The sequence below is a fragment of the Oncorhynchus mykiss genome, chromosome 8, assembly GCF_057628025.1.
Source record: "Oncorhynchus mykiss isolate SJ-2025 chromosome 8, ASM5762802v1, whole genome shotgun sequence".
Classification (NCBI taxonomy): domain Eukaryota; kingdom Metazoa; phylum Chordata; class Actinopteri; order Salmoniformes; family Salmonidae; genus Oncorhynchus; species Oncorhynchus mykiss.
Window position 1 is genome coordinate 7,115,001 of NC_143029.1, and position 19,131 is coordinate 7,134,131.

General features: G+C 44.5%; 1 protein-coding gene across 4 annotated transcripts in view; it reads right to left on the bottom strand.

Annotated features, from left to right (window-relative positions):
• Positions 1–2,167: 2,167 nt before the first annotated feature.
• LOC110529288 (vacuolar protein sorting-associated protein 18 homolog) overlaps positions 2,168–19,131 on the bottom strand; it is a 30,011-nt gene continuing 13,047 nt past the window's right edge. For 2 of the 4 annotated variants that reach the window (XR_016497580.1, XR_016497581.1), the window contains exons 9-17: positions 18,555–18,837; positions 18,061–18,306; positions 7,801–7,935; positions 7,342–7,569; positions 6,996–7,136; positions 5,262–5,471; positions 4,788–5,027; positions 3,749–4,407; positions 3,503–3,670 (exon numbers count right to left, since the gene is read on the bottom strand). Coding sequence is in view for 2 of the 4 variants with exons in the window: in XM_021611407.3 (XP_021467082.2) it covers positions 4,105–4,407; positions 4,788–5,027; positions 5,262–5,471; positions 6,996–7,136; positions 7,342–7,569; positions 7,801–7,935; positions 18,061–18,306; positions 18,555–18,837 (1,786 nt within the window). In the remaining 2 variants the exon portion in view is untranslated. Of the gene's footprint in view, positions 4,408–4,787; positions 5,028–5,261; positions 5,472–6,995; positions 7,137–7,341; positions 7,570–7,800; positions 7,936–18,060; positions 18,307–18,554; positions 18,838–19,131 lie in introns of all 4 variants that reach the window. The other 2 variants (XM_021611407.3, XM_021611408.3) reach the window with 1 other exon arrangement.

The following is a 19,131-nucleotide window of genomic DNA, read 5'->3' on the forward strand; positions in this document are numbered from 1 at the left end:
ATCTACTGCCTCTGATCTGGAGGACTTACTAAACAGAGAACATCCCTGGTCATCTACTGCCTCTGATCTGGAGGACTCACTAAACAGAGAACATCCCTGGTCATCTACTGCCTCTGATCTGGAGGACTCACTAAACAGAGAACATCCCTGGTCATCCCTACTGCCTCTGATCTGGAGGACTCACTAAACAGAGAACATCCCTGGTCATCTACTGCCTCTGATCTGGAGGACTTACTAAACAGAGAACATCCCTGGTCATCTACTGCCTCTGATCTGGAGGACTCACTAAACAGAGAACATCCCTGGTCATCTACTGCCTCTGATCTGGAGGACTCACTAAACAGAGAACATCACTGGTCATCCCTACTGTCTTTGATCTAGAGGACTCACTAAACAGAGAACATCCCTGGTCATCCCTACTGCCTCTGATCTGGAGGACTCACTAAACAGAGAAAATCCCTGGTCATCCCTACTGCCTCTGATCTGGAGGACTCACTAAACAGAGAACATCCCTGGTCATCCCTACTGCTTCTGATCTGGAGGACTCACTAAACAGAGAACATCCCTGGTCATCCCTACTGCCTCTGATCTGGAGGACTCACTAAACAGAGAACATCCCTTGTCATCCCTACTGCCTCTGATCTGGAGGACTCACTAAACTGAGAACACCCCTGGATATTACACTTGTATGGAGTCAATGTTTCCAATTAATCTGAGATTACACTTTGGAATCCAAATTCCTTCTAAAGCATATCCTGTAGCACTAAGCTCATCTTCACCTTGTAGTAGAGCTCCGTTGAGGGTGTTTCCCTCGGTAACAAGCCCCTCCTCCTCATGGGTCACATGACCCATCCTTTAATCAGTGCCACGCGCTGATTGGTCAGCCCCAGAGAAGGCCCCTCCCTCAGCCCACCATCATCGCTGTCATATGAAAACCAAATACACACAAGTCCAGAGTCATCCCAGTCACGTCAACAAAGGACGTTTAGCATTTATTCCAGGCTGCAGAGAAATCCCCACAGTGTTGACTCTGTTGTTTACCTTCTGGTCACGCTAGAGGTAGAAAACTAAAGTATAGCGCCCTCTAGCCACAAAGAGGAGTTACACCACTAGTCAACAGTTTCCACTTGAATATTTTCCCAGCGGAGCGCAAAGGCCCCAGAAATCAACATCTCGGGCCCTTAAATCTAACCGCACATAGAACAGGTGCAGGTCACATGAAATGTTATTGTGTCTCTGTTCTGTTGTAATGCAATGTGTTGTACTTCAGATTGTATAGTACCTAAATATATTGCTGTTCTGTTGTAATGCAATGTGTTGTAATTCATATTGTATAGTACCTAAATATATCTCTGTTCTGTTGTAATGCAATGTGTTGTACTTCATATTGTATAGTACCTAAATATATCTCTGTTCTGTTGTAATGCAATGTGTTGTAATTCATATTGTATAGTACCTAAATATATCTCTGTTCTGTTGTAATGCAATGTGTTGTAATTCATATTGTATAGTACCTAAATATATCTCTGCTCTGCAGTAATGCAATGTAAATAACTCTCCTGGATATGTCTCTGTTGAAGAAGTGAAGTGGCCAGGCCTGATGAAGACCCCGCTACCACATCGTCCACCTCCGCCTGCCAAACCAAAGACTCCATGGAGGACTGATTTATACAACATGATCGTTTCTGAGCCTACTCTATTGGCAGTCTGCTACTCTTGAAGATTACCAAGCTACATGTTCCATCACTCAAAAGGGAAGTATCGTGACCGGTTACTATTGTTGTTATTCTGGGGCCATTTTAAATGACTGATTTGATATGAGCTATAAAGACATGTTGCAATGTAACTGTTAACATTGATCAATATGTACCCGATTCATATAATATATTTCACAACCTTCACACTCACATTTAAAGAGGTACATGCATTTTCTCTGCACTGTTGCACATTTATGACAATGTAAGCATTGAACTGAAGTACGAGGTCATCTCCCTGTCCTTGTCAGTTGCTGCACATTTATGAGAGGAAGGCGTCTCACTCAATCCCCGAGAATAAAATCCTAATTTAAAATGTTAATATTTTCGACTTTCAGATAGGTCTCACTCCCATCCGAGGAATTCATTTATGTTCGAAACACTTGAAATAAAACAATTTTTAAAAAAGAGACTTGATTTTAAACATTTGTTTAATTTTCATAAGTGCATTTAGCAAACCATAGCAAACATGTAGTTGCATTGACCTGATCTCAGAGTCACAACAGAATACACTGTCAGCCAATGAAACAAGGGAGTTCTCATGATGTCACAAGTGACAAATAACAACAAGACTAATTCATTACATTCATTCTATAGTACTAATCATGTCTCTAGCCAGTGGAATTAACTAAATACCAGTTAGGGATGAATACATCTGAATTTATAAAATCTCATTTCAGAGACAATTTCAGAGTTGTTTTTGTTAATTCAGACAGATTTGAGTTGTAAAGACGGTGAACTGTTCTACTGTAGTAACGTCTGATTAAGAAATGAGAGAGAGACTGACATTGCCTCAGTACAGTCTGAAGCTTAGCAGAAAAACGAGAGAAAGAGAGAGAGACTAGAATATATATGATATTACAGAGACAGAGGAGCCAATCAAATGGCTACCCAGACTATTTGCCCCCCCCCTTTACACCGCTGCTACTTGCTGTTGTTATCATCTATACATAGTCACTTTAATAACTCTACCTACATGTACATATTACCTCAACTACCTCGACTAACCAGTGCCCCTGCACATTGACTCTGTACCGGTACCCCCTGTATATAGCCTCCACATTGACTCTGTACCGGTACCCCCTGTATATAGCCTCCACATTGACTCTGTACCGGTACCCCCTGTATATAGCCTCCACATTGACTCTGTACCGGTACCCCCTGTATATAGCCTCCACATTGACTCTGTACCGGTACCCCCTGTATATAGCCTCCACATTGACTCTGTACCGTAACACCCTGTATATAGCCTCCACATTGACTCTGTACCGATACCCCTGTATATAGCCTCCACATTGACTCTGTACCGGTACCCCCTGTATATAGCCTCCACATTGACTCTGTACCGTAACACCCTGTATATAGCCTCCACATTGACTCTGTACCAGTACCCCCTGTATATAGCCTCCACATTGACTCTGTACCGGTACCCCCTGTATATAGCCTCCACATTGACTCTGTACCAGTACCCCCTGTATATAGCCTCCACATTGACTCTGTACCGGTACCCCCTGTATATAGCCTCCACATTGACTCTGTACCAGTACCCCCTGTATATAGCCTCCACATTGACTCTGTACCGGTACCCCCTGTATATAGCCTCCACATTGACTCTGTACCGGTACCCCTGTATATAGCCTCCACATTGACTCTGTACCAGTACACCCTGTATATAGCCTCCACATTGTTGCCTTGCTATTGTTATTTTACTGCTGCTCTTTAATTATTTGCTATTCTTATCTCTTACTTTGTTGTTGTTGTTGGTGGTGGTATTTTCTTAAAAACTACCTTGTTGGTTAAGGGCTTGTAAGTAAGCATTTCACTGTGAGGTCTACTACACCTGTTGTATTCAGCATTTCACTGTAAGGTCTACTACACCTGTTGTATTCAGCATTTCACTGTGAGGTCTACTACACCTGTTGTATTCAGCATTTCACTGTAAGGTCTCTCTACACCTGTTGTATTCAGCATTTCACTGTAAGGTCTCTCTACACCTGTTGTATTCAGCATTTCACTGTAAGGTCTCTCTACACCTGTTGTATTCGGCGCATGTGACAAATAACATTTGATTTGATAAGAGGTTACCAAGGAGATCCTGCATTCTTCCCCTTCCCTGTGTCTCTCCATCACCAGGCACTGTGCAGAGGTGGCTCTACATCCCCATTATCACAGAGATATATTCCATTCCATTTCAGACAGCATAAGTTGCGCATTTCAGCCATTTCTGAAATAAGACGTCTATTTCAATCAAGAGTTCAGACAGCCCATTTCAGACCCGTTCCATTCAGACAGCCACCTCAAGTCCGCCATTTCAAACCTGCCCAGTTTCAGGCAGGTCCAACCGTCCATTTCAGAGCCAGCTGGACTTCTCCTCCTCAAACTTCTGTGGATCAATAAACGGCTTGTCGATCGACTTGATCATCAGCTCGCCGCAGTACACGCACTCACAGGCGATGATGTCATCGATGTCGGACTTGATCTGCTCTCGGCTGACCCCGGCGCTTCCTTTCCCCAGGCTGGCGGTGTCGCCCCCCTCCTCCTTCTCCTTGGGGGCGGGGCGGTGGCGGGACTTGGAGGTCTGAGTGGCTGCAGCCAACCTCTTCTGCAGCTCACCTAGTTTAGTCTGCTTGTAGGTGGACAGGTGAGGGGTCACCTGAGGAAAGAGCCACCGTTACAGTATGTGAGCTCCATACAAGATAACAAGTGAATAAAAAATTTTTTTAAACGCTACTGAACTACTGAATCTCCTGGCGGGGAAGAAGACACAGTTGTGATACATTTTTGGGGATATCCTCCTCCAAGCCTTTTTCATTGTGTATGTAGCGTACTTAATTTACAAATAAATACACAGTAATGACCCACTGTTTGCTGCAATAGATTGTTGGCTAACTCTTCCTTAAAATCGGGTCAAAGTTCAAGAGAAGAAAAAAAAAAAGGAATGTGCTACTGACCTACCGATACGGTATATCTATCGTAAGCAAACTGTGCTTGAAATCGGGTCGAAGGTCAAATAAAATTGGTTTGCATACTGACCTCCTGGAAGAGGCAGTCGTAGTGGAACATGTGACCACAGAGGAACAGATAGAAGGGTCTGTTGAGGAGGGGGAAGTCGCAGGCAGCACATTTCTCCTGGTTCTCCACCACCCCGTATTTGTTCCTCATCTCCTGGATGTCCTCTCTGATCCGCTTGGCGCTCTCCGTCGCCTCCTCCATCTCCTGCTTCAGCTCGTCTATATGCTGGTTGTACTCCTCTAAAGAGCTGCAGATAGCCTCCTGCAGGGAGGGAGGGAGAAGGAGGGGTCATGTCAAATACTTACTAGAAGCCTAGATTTGGTTCGGGTGCCAAGATTACATACTTCTAAACATTTGGTTTGGTACAATGGAAACAATAGAATAGTCCCCAAAAGTGCAAGCTCCAAGGTAAATTAAGTGAACCTCTAATACTGTCTCGTATGTTTGTTTGTTTGTTTGTTTGTTTAGATCCTAAATATTTGATGGCAGTATTACCTTGAAGTGGTCTATGGTGACGAAGTCCGGGAAGAAGGGCAGTATGTCTTCGATCTTGAGCAGGTTACAGCTGGACAGACAGTTCATGGCCTTCTTCACATCCTTCTCCTCTTGCACCACGTGACAGGCGATCTTCAGCCACAACTTCTTCCTCAACTCCTCGTCATCCTCAGGCAGGTCAGCACACGTCTTGGCCAGGTCCACATCCACCTGGAAGGAGAAACAGCACGGGAGAAACGCCCCAGCCGATTGAGGAACGGGTTTTCAAGGAGCGGGACACTAATCCAGATGCTTATAAGAAATCCCGCTACGCTCTACGACAAAACCATCAAAACAGGCAAAGTGTGAATCGAGAACTCAGATCGAATCCTACTACACCGGCTCTGACGGTCGTTGGATGTGGCAGGGGTTACATACTATCACGGATGACAAAAGGAAACCCAGCCACGAGCTACCCAGTGAAGCGAGCCTACCAGATGAGCAAAATGCCTTCTATGCTGGCTTCGAGGCAAGCAACACTGATCCATGCATGAGAGCACCAGCTGTTCCAGACGACTGTGTGATCACACTCTCTGTAGCAGATGTGAGTAAGACCTTTCAACAGGTTAACATTCACAAGGCCGCGGGGCCAGACGGATTACCAGGACAGATTCTCAGAGCATGAGCTGACAAGAGTCTGAAGAGACTAAACTCCCTCTGCAACTGGAACCTGGACATCCTGACGGGCCGCCCCCAGGTGGTAAGGGTAGGCAATAACATCTGCCACGCAGGTCCTCAACCCCGGGGCCCCTCAGGGGTGCGTGCTTAGTCACCTCATGTACTCCCTGTTCACCCACGACTGCATGGCCAAACACGACTCCAACACCATCATTAAGTTTTCTGACGACTTGGCAGTGGTAGGCCTGATGACCGACGATGATGAGACAGCCTATAGGGAGGTGGTCAGATACCTGGCAGTGTGGTGCCAGGACAACAACAACCTCTCCCTCAACGTCAGTAAGACAAGGGAGCTGACCATGGACTACAGGAAAGAGGGCAGAGCACACACCCATTCACATCGACGGGGCTGTAGTGGAGCGGATCAAGAGCTTCAAGTTCCTCAGTGTCCACATCACTCAGGATCTATCATGGTCCACACACACCAACACAGTCGTGAAGAGGGCACAACAATGCCTCTTCCTCTTCAGAAGGCTGAAAAGATTTGGCATGGGTCCTAAGATCCTCAAGAAGTTATACAAAAAGCAAGATTGACAGCATCTTGAATGGTTGCATCACCGCTTGGTATGGCAACTGCTTGGGCTCCGACAGTAAGGCGTTACAGAGGGTAGTGCGTACTGCCCAGTACATCCAGGATCTCTATACCAGGCGGTGTCAAGTCCCTAAAAGACTCCAGCCACCCAAGTCATAGACTGTTCTCTCTGCTACCACACGGCAAGCGGTACCAATGTACCAAGTCTGGAACCAACAGGATCCAGAACAACAATGTCTACACTGTATTTCTGATCAATTTTAAAATGTACAAAAATGTGATTTTCTTTCAAAAACAAGGAGATTTCAAAGTGACCCCAAACTTTGAACAGTAGTGTATATTGAGATAATGTATACATGTATGTTGAGATAATGTCTGTATATATTGAGATAATGTCTGTACATATTGATGGTGTAGCCCACTATTTGCACATTCTTATCCATATCAAATTATCAAGTTAGCTACATATTCATCAAAACACTCACTTGTAGGGCCAGATCGACAGCTTCCTCATACAGCTCCATGATCTTATAGACCAGAACACAGGCCTGGAGGTAACCATGTTCAGCACACAGCCTCAGGGCATACTTTAAATCATAGTGGATGTCTGACAAGTGGGACCCAGCCTGTCAATAGTAACAACACATTAGATGTATTAATAATATATTATAATATTATATTTGATTTACTTTCAAGATACCCAAGGGCACTTAAGAGTAAACTAGAATACAATTTAAACAGGTCATTATATATATATATATATATATATATATAGAAAAAGTCAATTCCACAATTTGGTGCCATTTGGGTGGGCCACAGCCTTGAACCTACCTGTTCCAGGTACCACAAGAGACTATCGGGTTTGTACTTGGCGTAGAGAGACAGCAGGTAGTTGTGTATGGCCTCTTCTGTCACAGTGAGCTGGTAGACACAAAACTCCATGTACCGGATGGTCTCGTTGACCTGTTGTGTTGAACCCATCTGACTGTAGTTGACCAGGGCTGGGATCAGCTTCTTAGGTTCCAGCCTGGAACCCATCTGGATCCAGGCATCCACCACCTTATATGGTTATTAAAAAAATGTATATTTATTGTTCAATTAATTAATTCAATTTCAATACATTTTTCACAAAAACAACAAATATGCACTTTACATGCCATGAATTTCCATGAAAATTGAAGATAAAGTATGGTATTGTATGGCATGTCAAACTTGAACAGACAAAGACAATAATAATAACAACAACAACAACATTTCATTTGCAAGCGGTTAAAAATCTAAATGGATCACCTTCTTAGGTATGTGTTGCATGAGGATGGGGGAAAACTTATAGAAGAGCTTCTCGTCGCAGTGCTTGGAGAGCACCTCCAGGGCGGCGCTGTAGTCATCATGCTGACAGTGGTGGGAGATCACCCTCTCATAGTCCTAGAGAGAAAGAATCAATATCCATATTTTCTTAATCCCAGAAAATGTCAAAAAAACAACTGATAAAACACACATTTTACACAAAACAGAAAATAAAAAGTGTCAGAAATGTCCGTAACATTAGACGTCTGGTGTTATTTTAAAAACATCTAATTTAGTTTTAGTCTTAAAACAACTTTTATCGTTTTTAGGTCCAAATTCAAGTCATTTCATCCTTTGTTAGTTTTAGTTATTATCAGTCGACATAAAACTATGGATAATTTGTCTAGTTTTAGTCACAGCCATATTAGTGACCTAATAATGAATATTGAGACCACCTCTAACTTCCATCATATGTGCCCATTCAGATAGCCTTGTCCAACTAGGTCTACTATCCCTTAGCTGCTAACATTGATATTGTGGCAGATTGTAACCGATGCCAGCCATAAATAACCATTACAGGCTAAAAAGCCTTGGCTGCATGTTCAAAACCTGACACCTCTGATTTTCTCCCCATCATAACTGTCAAGGGAGGGGGGGTAATATAACAGTGGGTTCCTTGGAAGAAAAAAAAAAGAATGTGTGCTGGACAAAAATGCCAGAAATATTACTGTACTCCTAATATATCAACAAATAACATTTGTTTTATCGAAAGGAAAATGGCCATTTATGTTTGCAGACCGCGGCACAAGAGTGGCAACACACATTCAGAGAGCCGTCGGAAAGTATTCAGACCCCTGGACTTATTTACACATTTTGTTACGTTACAACATTATTCTAAAATGTATTAAATAAACAAAATTCCTCATCAATCTATTCACAAATCTTTGCACATTTATTAAAAATGAAAGACCCTTTGCTACGAGAATTGAAATTGAGCTCATGTGCATCCTGTTTCCATTGATCATCCTTGAGATGTTTCTACAACTTGGGGAGTAAATTCAATTGATTGGACATGATTTGGAAAGGCACACACCTGTCTATATGAGGTTGACAGTTGTCAGTGCATGTCAGAGCAAAAAAAAAAGCCATGAGGTCAAAAGGAATTGTCAGTAGAGTGCCGAGACAGGATTGTGTCAAGGCAAAGATCTGGGGAAGGGTACCAAAACATGTCTACAGCATTGATGGTCCCCAAGAACACAGTGGCCGCCATCATTCTTAAAAATGGAAGAAGTTTGGAAACACTAAGACTCTTCCTAGACCTGGCCACCCGGCCAAACTGAGCAATCGAGGGACAAGGGCCTTGGCAAGGGAAGTGACCAAGAACCCAAATGGTCACTCTGACAGAGTTCTAGAGTTCCTTTGAGGAGATGGGAGAACCGGAATACTGGTCTGGGGCTGTTTTTCAGGGTTCGGGCTAGACCACTTAGTTCCAGTGAAAGGAAATCTTAAATACTACTGCATACAACGACATTCTAGACGATTCTGTGCTTCCAACTTTGTACAACAGTTTGGGGAAGGCCCTTTCCTGTTTCAGCATGACAATGCCCCCGTGGACAAAGCGAGGTCCATACAGAAATGGTTTGTTGAGATCGGTGTGGAAGAACTTGACTGGTCTGCACAGAGCCCTGACCTCAACCCCACTGAACACCTTTGGGATGAATTGGAACGTTGACTGCTAGCCAGGCCTAATCACACAACATCGGTGCCCGACCTCACTAATGCTCATGGAAGCAAGTTCGCACAGCAATGTTCCAACTAGTGGAAAGCCTTCCCAGAAAAGTGGAGGCTGTTATAGCAGCAAAGGGAGGGACCAACTCCATATTAATGCCCATGATTTTGGAATGAGATGTTAGACAAGCAGGTGTCCACATACTTTTGCTCATGTAGTGTATATACACACCTCAAATACATCGTACCTCTCTCTGCACATTGATCTGGTACTGGTACATCCTGTATATAGCTCCACATTGATCTGGTCTGGTACTTCCTGTATATAGCTCCACATTGATCTGGTACTCCCTGTATATACCTCCATATTGATCTGGTACTGTATTCCCTGTATATAGCTCCACATTGATCTGGTCTGTTACTCCCTGTATATAGTTCCACATTGATCTGTTACTCCCTGTATATAGCTCCACATTGATCTGGTCTGGTACTTCCTGTATATAGCTCCACATTGATCTGGTACTTCCTGTATATAGCTCCACATTGATCTGGTCTGTTACTCCCTGTATATAGTTCCACATTGATCTGGTACTCCCTGTATATACCTCCACATTGATCTGGTACTGGTACTCCCTGTATATAGCTCCACATTGATCTGGTACTGGTACTTCCTGTATATAGCTCCACATTGATCTGGTACTTCCTGTATATAGCTCCACATTGATCTGGTACTTCCTGTATATAGCTCCACATTGATCTGGTACATCCTGTATATAGTTCCACATTGATCTGGTCTGGTACATCCTGTATATAGTTCCACATTGATCTGGTCTGGTACTTCCTGTATATAGCTCCACATTGATCTGGTACTGGTACATCCTGTATATAGCTCCACATTGATCTGGTACTTCCTGTATATAGTTCCACATTGATCTGGTCTGGTACTTCCTGTATATAGCTCCACATTGATCTGGTCTGGTACTTCCTGTATATAGCTCCACATTGATCTGGTACATCCTGTATATAGTTCCACATTGATCTGGTCTGGTACTTCCTGTATATAGCTCCACATTGATCTGGTCTGGTACTTCCTGTATATAGCTCCACATTGATCTGGTACTTCCTGTATATAGCTCCACATTGATCTGGTCTGGTACTTCCTGTATATAGCTCCACATTGATCTGGTACATCCTGTATATAGTTCCACATTGATCTGGTCTGGTACTTCCTGTATATAGCTCCACATTGATCTGGTCTGGTACTTCCTGTATATAGCTCCACATTGATCTGGTACATCCTGTATATAGTTCCACATTGATCTGGTCTGGTACTTCCTGTATATAGCTCCACATTGATCTGGTCTGGTACTTCCTGTATATAGCTCCACATTGATCTGGTACTGGTACATCCTGTATATAGCTCCACATTGATCTGGTACTTCCTGTATATAGCTCCACATTGATCTGGTCTGGTACTTCCTGTATAGAGCTCCACATTGATCTGGTACATCCTTATATAGCTCCACATTGATCTGGTACTTCCTGTATATAGATCCACATTGATCTGGTACTGGTACATCCTGTATATAGCTCCACATTGATCTGGTACTTCCTGTATATAGATCCACATTGATCTGGTACTGGTACTTCCTGTATATAGCTCCACATTGATCTGGTACTGGTACATCCTGTATATAGCTCCACATTGATCTGGTACTTCCTGTATATAGATCCACATTGATCTGGTACTGGTACTTCCTGTATATAGCTCCACATTGATCTGGTACTGTATTCCCTGTATATAGCTCCACATTGATCTGGTCTGGTACTTCCTGTATATAGCTCCACATTAATCTGGTACTGGTACTTCCTGTATATAGCTCCACATTGATCTGGTCTGTTACTTCCTGTATATGGCTCCACATTGATCTGGTACTGGTACATCCTGTATATAGCTCCACATTGATCTGGTCTGGTACTTCCTGTATATAGCTCCACATTGATCTGGTCTGGTACTTCCTGTATATAGCTCCACATTGATCTGGTCTGGTTCTTCCTGTATATAGCTCCACATTGATCTGGTACTCCCTCTATATAGCTCCACATTGATCTGGTACTCCATGTATATAGTTCCACATTGATCTGGTACTTCCTGTATATAGCTCCACATTGATCTGGTCTGGTTCTTCCTGTATATAGCTCCACATTGATCTGGTACTTCCTGTATATAGCTCCACATTGATCTGGTACTTCCAGTATATAGGTCCACATTGATCTGGGACTTCCTGTATATATCTCCACATTGATCTGGTCTGGTACTTCCTGTATATAGCTCCACATTGATCTGGTCTGGTACTTCCTGTATATAGCTCCACATTGATCTGGTACTCCCTGTATACATCTCCACATTGATCTGGTACTCCCTGTATATATCTCCACATTGATCTGGTACTTCCTGTATATAGGTCCACATTGATCTGGGACTTCCTGTATATATCTCCACATTGATCTGGTCTGGTACTTCCTGTATATAGCTCCACATTGATCTGGTACTGGTACTCCCTGTATATATCTCCACAATGATCTGGTACTTCCTGTATATAGGTCCACATTGATCTGGGACTTCCTGTATATATCTCCACATTGATCTGGTCTGGTACTTCCTGTATATAGCTCCACATTGATCTGGTCTGGTACTCCTTGTATGTAGCTCCACATTGATCCGGTCTGGTACTTCCTGTATATAGCTCCATATTGATCTGGTACTTCCTGTATATAGCTCCACATTGAGCTGGTACTTCCTGTGTAGCTCCACATGGATCTGGTCTGGTACTTCATGTATATAGCTCCACATTGATCTGGTCTGGTACTTCATGTATATAGCTCCACATTGATCTGGTACTTCCTGTATTTAGCTCCACATTGATCTGGTACTCCTTGTACGTAGCTAAACATTGATCTGGTCTGGTACTTCCTGTATATAGCTCCACATGGATCTGGTACTGGTACTTCCTGTATATAGCTCCACATTGAGCTGGTACTTCCTGTGTAGCTCCACATGGATCTGGTCTGGTACTTCCTGTATATAGCTCCACATGGATCTGGTCTGGTACTTCCTGTATATAGCTCCACATGGATCTGGTCTGGTACTTCCTGTATATAGCTCCATTCTTGTGTATATTATTTTATTCCTACTGTTAGTTACCATTTTATTTTTCATAAGCTAGCATTTCCCTGTAGAGTCAACACCAGTTGTATTCGGTGCATGTGCTCAATACAAATTGAACACAGATTAATGAATGACAGTGCACACGGATGGGGAAATTTAGTTTTTTTGTGATCAAATCAAAAATAGCCTACATGAAAGAGACAGTAAACATTGTTTCTAGTTGAAGGCAGTGACAAGTCCGGTGTCCTTGATTCACATCAGTTCCAAAGATTGACGAGTGACTGAAGTGACCGAAGTGGCCGCCTGGGAGCTGTGTGGGAGAGTGACTGAAGTGACCGCCTGGGAGCTGTGTGGGAGAGTGACTGAAGTGGCCGCCTGGGAGCTGTGTGGGAGAGTGACTGAAGCGACCGCCTGGGAGCTGTGTGGGAGAGTGACTGAAGTGGCCGCCTGGGAGCTGTGTGGGAGAGTGACTGAAGCGACCGCCTGGGAGCTGTGTGGGAGAGTGACTGAAGTGACCGCCTGGGAGCTGTGTGGGAGAGTGACTGAAGCGACCGCCTGGGAGCTGTGTGGGAGAGTGACTGAAGTGACCGCCTGGGAGCTGTGTGGGAGAGTGACTGAAGTGACCGCCTGGGAGCTGTGTGGGAGATCAGCTCAATCAGATGGCTCAACTGAAAGAAAGCCAATATTCTGCATGTATGAAAAAGGAGATTCATGTCAAGTTAAAATGTCCATTAGTCTCATGTGGAATTCTCGTCTTGTCAAATTTGTGTAGACTAAAATAAAAAGCCATTTGTAATAGTTAATCGTTTTTTTTCCCCCCCGGGACATTTTGACTCGTTTTCGACAGTTTTAGTCAGGAAAAATAGGTCGCTGCTGAGTATTTATCACCATGGTTATTGACAAAATGAACACTGTTCGAAACAACCAAAAGAGAGCAGCAATAAGTCCCACAATGCAATACCATGAATTAACCTCTTAGAGCTCTAGGGGCGCTATTTCATTTTTGGATAAAAAACGTTCCCGTTTTAAGCGCGATATTTTGTCACGAAAAGATGCTCGACTATGCATATTCTTGACAGTTTTGGAAAGAAAACACTCTGAAGTTTCAGAATCTGCAAAGATTTTGTCTGTAAGTGCCCCAGAACTCATTCTACAGGCGAAACCAAGATGATGCATCACCCAGGAATTAGCAGAATTTCTGAAGCTCTGTTTTCCATTCTCTCCTTATATGGCTGTGATTGCGCAAGGAATGAGCCTACACTTTCTGTCGTTCGCCCAAGGTCTTAGCAGCATTGTGACGTATTTGTAGGCATATCATTGGAAGATTGGCCATAAGAGACTACATTTTCCAGAGGTCCGCCCGGTGTCCTTTGTCTAAATTTGTGCGTAATCTTCAGGTGCGGTCATTTTCTCCTGGGATTCAGGAGAGAAAGCATGTGTCCAAGAACGATGTATCAATGAAGAGATATGTGAAAAACACCTTGAGGCTTGATTCTAAAAAACGTTTGCCATGTTTTCAGTCGATATTATGGAGTTAATTTGGAAAAAAGTTTGCGTTTTGAGGACTGAATTTATGGATTTTTTTTGGTAGCCAAATGTGATGTATAAAACGGAGCTATTTCTAATACACAAGGAATCTTTTTGGAAAAACTGAGCATCTGCTATCTAACTGAGAGTATCCTCATTGAAAACATCAGAAGTTCTTCAAAGGTAAATGATTTTATTTGAAGGCTTTTATGTTTTTGTTAATGTTGCGTGCTGGATGCTAACGCTAATGCTAACGCTAAATGCTAACGCGAAATGCTAACTCTAGCTAGCTACTTTTACACAAATGATTGTTTTCCTATGGTTGAGAAGCATATTTTGAAAATCTGAGATGACAGTGTTGTTTACAAAAGGCTAAGCTTGAGAGATGGCATATTTATTTCATTTCATTTGCGATTTTCATAAATAGTTAACGTTGTGTTATGCTAATGAGCTTGCTGATAGATTTACACAATCCTGGATACAGGGGTTTTTTCATAGCTAAACGTGACGCAGAAAACGGAGCGATTTGTCCTAAACAAATAATCTTTCAGGAAAAACTGAACATTTGCTATCTGAGAGTCTCCTCATTGAAAACATCTGAAGTTCTTCAAAGGTAAATGATTTTTTTGAATGCTTTTCTGTTTTTTTGTGTAAATGTTGCCAGCTGAATGCTAATGCTAAATGCTACGTTAGCCATCAATACTGTTACACAAATGCTTGTTTTGCAATGGTTGAGAAGCATATTTTGAAAATCTGAGATGACAGTGTTGTTAACAAAAGGCTAAGCTTGAGAGATGGCATATTTATTTAATTTCATTTGCGATTTTCATGAATAGTTAACGTTGCGTTATGGTAATGAGCTTGAGTCTGTATTCACGAACCCGGATCCGGGATGGGGAGATCAGAAAGGTTAATAGCAGGTTTGGGGTCAATTCTATTTCAATTCAGGAAATACAATGAAATTCCAATTCTCTTCCATGCTTTTCAATTAAGATAAATGTGGAATTGGAATTTGGTTCCGTGGTTGCCATGTAGCCTAGGCGAACTCTGTAAATATTGTTCATATCTTTAAGTGTCTTTTGTTCCATTGTGTGTAATTTTGGCTGCTCTAGGGTTTGATCACCATATCCTATGGTCTTGACTCTGAGTTTCTGAATCACGATGAAAAGTATTTAGGCTTGTTAGCTAGCTAGCTGGCTCTTCGGATTCAAATAAAGTGGCTTTTTGTTTCATCTGTTTGGAAGTATTACACCAAAGACAGCATGCTATGTCCAGAGGAAGCAGAGGAAGGTCAGGGACAGCATGCTGTGTCCAGAGGAAGGTCAGGGACAGCATGTTGTGTCCAGAGGTAGCAGAGGAAGGTCAGGGACAGCCTGCTGTGTGCAGATGAAGGTCAGTGACAGCAGGCTGTGTGCAGATGAAGATCAGGGACAGCATGCTGTGTCCAGAGGAAGATCAGGGACAGCAGGATGTGTCCAGAGGAAGATCAGGGACAGCATGCTGTGTCCAGAGGAAGATCAGGGACAGCAGGCTGTCCAGAGGAAGGTCAGGGACAGCAGGCTGTGTCCAGAGGAAGGTCAGGGACAGCAGGCTGTGTCCAGAGGAAGGTCAGGGACAGCAGGCTGTGTCCAGAGGAAGGTCAGGGACAGCAGGCTGTGTCCAGAGGAAGGTCAGGGACAGCAGGCTGTGTCCAGAGGAAGGTCAGGGACAGCAGGCTGTGTCCAGAGGAAGGTCAGGGACAGCAGGCTGTGTCCAGAGGAAGGTCAGGGACAGCATGCTGTGTCCAGAGGAAGGTCAGGGACAGCAGGCTGTGTCCAGAGGAAGGTCAGGGACAGCAGGCTGTGTCCAGAGGAAGGTCAGGGACAGCAGGCTGTGTCCAGAGGAAGGTCAGGGACAGCATGTTGTGTCCAGAGGTAGCAGAGAAAGGTCAGGGACAGCCTGCTGTGTGCAGATGAAGGTCAGGGACAGCAGGCTGTGTCCAGAGGAAGATCAGGGACAGCAGGCTGTGTCCAGAGGAAGATCAGGGACAGCAGGCTGTGTCCAGAGGAAGGTCAGGGACAGCAGGCTGTGTCCAGAGGAAGGTCAGGGACAGCAGGCTGTGTCCAGAGGAAGGTCAGGGACAGCATGCTGTGTCCAGAGGAAGATCAGGGACAGCAGGCTGTCCAGAGGAAGGTCAGGGACAGCAGGCTGTGTCCAGAGGAAGGTCAGGGACAGCAGGCTGTGTCCAGAGGAAGGTCAGGGACAGCAGGCTGTGTCCAGAGGAAGGTCAGGGACAGCAGGCTGTGTCCAGAGGAAGGTCAGGGACAGCAGGCTGTGTCCAGAGGAAGGTCAGGGACAGCAGGCTGTGTCCAGAGGAAGGTCAGGGACAGCAGGCTGTGTCCAGAGGAAGGTCAGGGACAGCATGCTGTGTCCAGAGGAAGGTCAGGGACAGCAGGCTGTGTCCAGAGGAAGGTCAGGGACAGCAGGCTGTGTCCAGAGGAAGGTCAGGGACAGCAGGCTGTGTCCAGAGGAAGGTCAGGGACAGCATGTTGTGTCCAGAGGTAGCAGAGAAAGGTCAGGGACAGCCTGCTGTGTGCAGATGAAGGTCAGGGACAGCAGGCTGTGTCCAGAGGAAGATCAGGGACAGCAGGCTGTGTCCAGAGGAAGATCAGGGACAGCAGGCTGTGTCCAGAGGAAGGTCAGGGACAGCAGGCTGTGTCCAGAGGAAGGTCAGGGACAGCAGGCTGTGTCCAGAGGAAGGTCAGGGACAGCAGGCTGTGTCCAGAGGTTGCAGAGGAAGGTCAGTGACTGTTCAGGGAATGCTCCTAACCACTGCCAAGATGTGGTGGCTTTTCGTGCACTTTTCTGCAGCAGTGGCATCACCCAGGTGGGTGCTACACTCATGGAAATGAAGGACCAGCAGCAGAAAAGTGCACAAAAAGCCACCATGTCTTGGCAGTGGTTAGGAGCATTCCCTGAACAGTTCCCTGACATTCCGAGAAGAGGCTCAAATGGAGTGACTGGACATTCTGAGAAGAGGCTCCAAATGGAGTGACTGGACATTCTGAGAAGAGGCTCCAAATGGAGTGACTGGACATTCCGAGAAGAGGCTCCAATGGAGTGACTGGACATTCCGAGAAGAGGCTCCAAATGGAGTGACTGGACATTCCGAGAAGAGGCTCCAAATGGAGTGACTGGACATTCCGAGAAGAGGCTCCAAATGGAATGACTGGACATTCCGAGAAGAGGCTCCAAAATGGAGTGACTGGACATTCCGAGAAGAGGCTCCAAATGGAGTGACTGGACATTCCGAGAAGAGGCTCCAATGGAGTGACTGGACATTCCGAGAAGAGGCTCCAATGGAGTGACTGGACATTCAGAGAAGAGGCTCCAATGGAGTGACTGGACATTCCGAGAAGAGGCTCCAATGGAGTGACTGGACATTCAGAGAAGCAGGTGTTCAAGAGCTCCCCGGGACAGTTATTTCTCCCCGACTGTCCCATCGATGACCCCTCCACTGAACCAACACGACCTTTCCCGCCCAAACCTCATCACAAGCTCACTGAGACTATCAATCTTCAGCCTGCTATATACATGGTGTGTTATTGATTAGATACATTTATTTAACGAGGACCCCGAAAGGAAATACGTTTTCAATCTTTTGAATCTTTTCAATCTTTTGAATCTTTTTTTTTTTTTTTGTCATCCTCAATTTTAAATGCATTATCCACATGTGGTTGTATTGTGTTTAAATAATATTATAGAGAGAGAGAGAGCGAGAGATTTGGTTCACTTTCTGAATTGACTAGAATTGAAATAGAATTGAGTCTAACCCCTGGATAAAGAGCATCAACAGATACCTGCATGATGACAGAGAAGTAGACCATGTCGTCCACGTTGCCGTGGCTAGCCAGCAGGTCATAGATGGTCGTTCGGTTGTTATAGAGACACTCCTTGTGTTTGGAACTACTGAGGAACTTCCGGAACTCATCACGCGTCTCCTGGAACACCCCGTGTTTCCCCTCGTCTGATTGGAGAAGCCCCAGGCGGTTCAGGTAGAGCTCAGTCAGCCAGGTGACCAGTAAGGTGATCTGGGTCTTCTCACTCTGTTTCAATTTATCAATCAAACTTTGGTTTGCAAGCAGGGGTAACATAATCAAAAATACAGTCCATCGTCCATTCAAAATAGTTAAATCATACAAAAAAAACAAAAGTTTAGTTACAAGTTACCTCAGATCACACAAAATATGTCTCTGCCCCAAATGGGAGCCTATTCCCTATACAGCGCACTACTTCTGACCAGGGCCCAGAGGGTGCCATTTTGGACCGACTAAGTCACCAAAAAACATCCTACCTGCTTCAGGTTGTTGAGTTTCTTCAGAAGGAACTCTTTCAGAGCTTCTTCCTGTTTCGCCTCGATGAACTTCAACGCAATCTCCTCAAAGTAGTTCTGGGTCAGAGCGTAGCACTTAGCGCTCTCCAGGTATCGTTTGTCCTGGAAGCAGTGTTCTGCCTCTTTAGCCAGGACTATGTCCATGCACTCTGGCCGGTCCCGGCAGTACTCCTTAGCCAGGTCAAACTTGTTCATGCTCATGTACATCTGCCACACATCCCTGGCTTCTCTCTGGATGTGGTATCTGGATTGAGAGAGAAAAACCCTGGACTGTTGTACTTGTCTTTCACATGTCTTTTGTTTCTAGCACTGATTCCACAGATAGAGGTTGAACAAGGTTTAACGAGCAACATCAGATCTAGCATGATTCCACAGAGAGAGGCTGAACAGGGTTTAACGAGCAACAGCAGATCTAGCATGATTCCACAGATAGAGGTTGAACAAGGTTTAACTAGCAACGGCTGCGATGTGGTCGTTCTACTGATCCTAGTTGAATGCACTGATTGTAAGTAAGTCTCTCTTGAGTCGGAGCATCTGC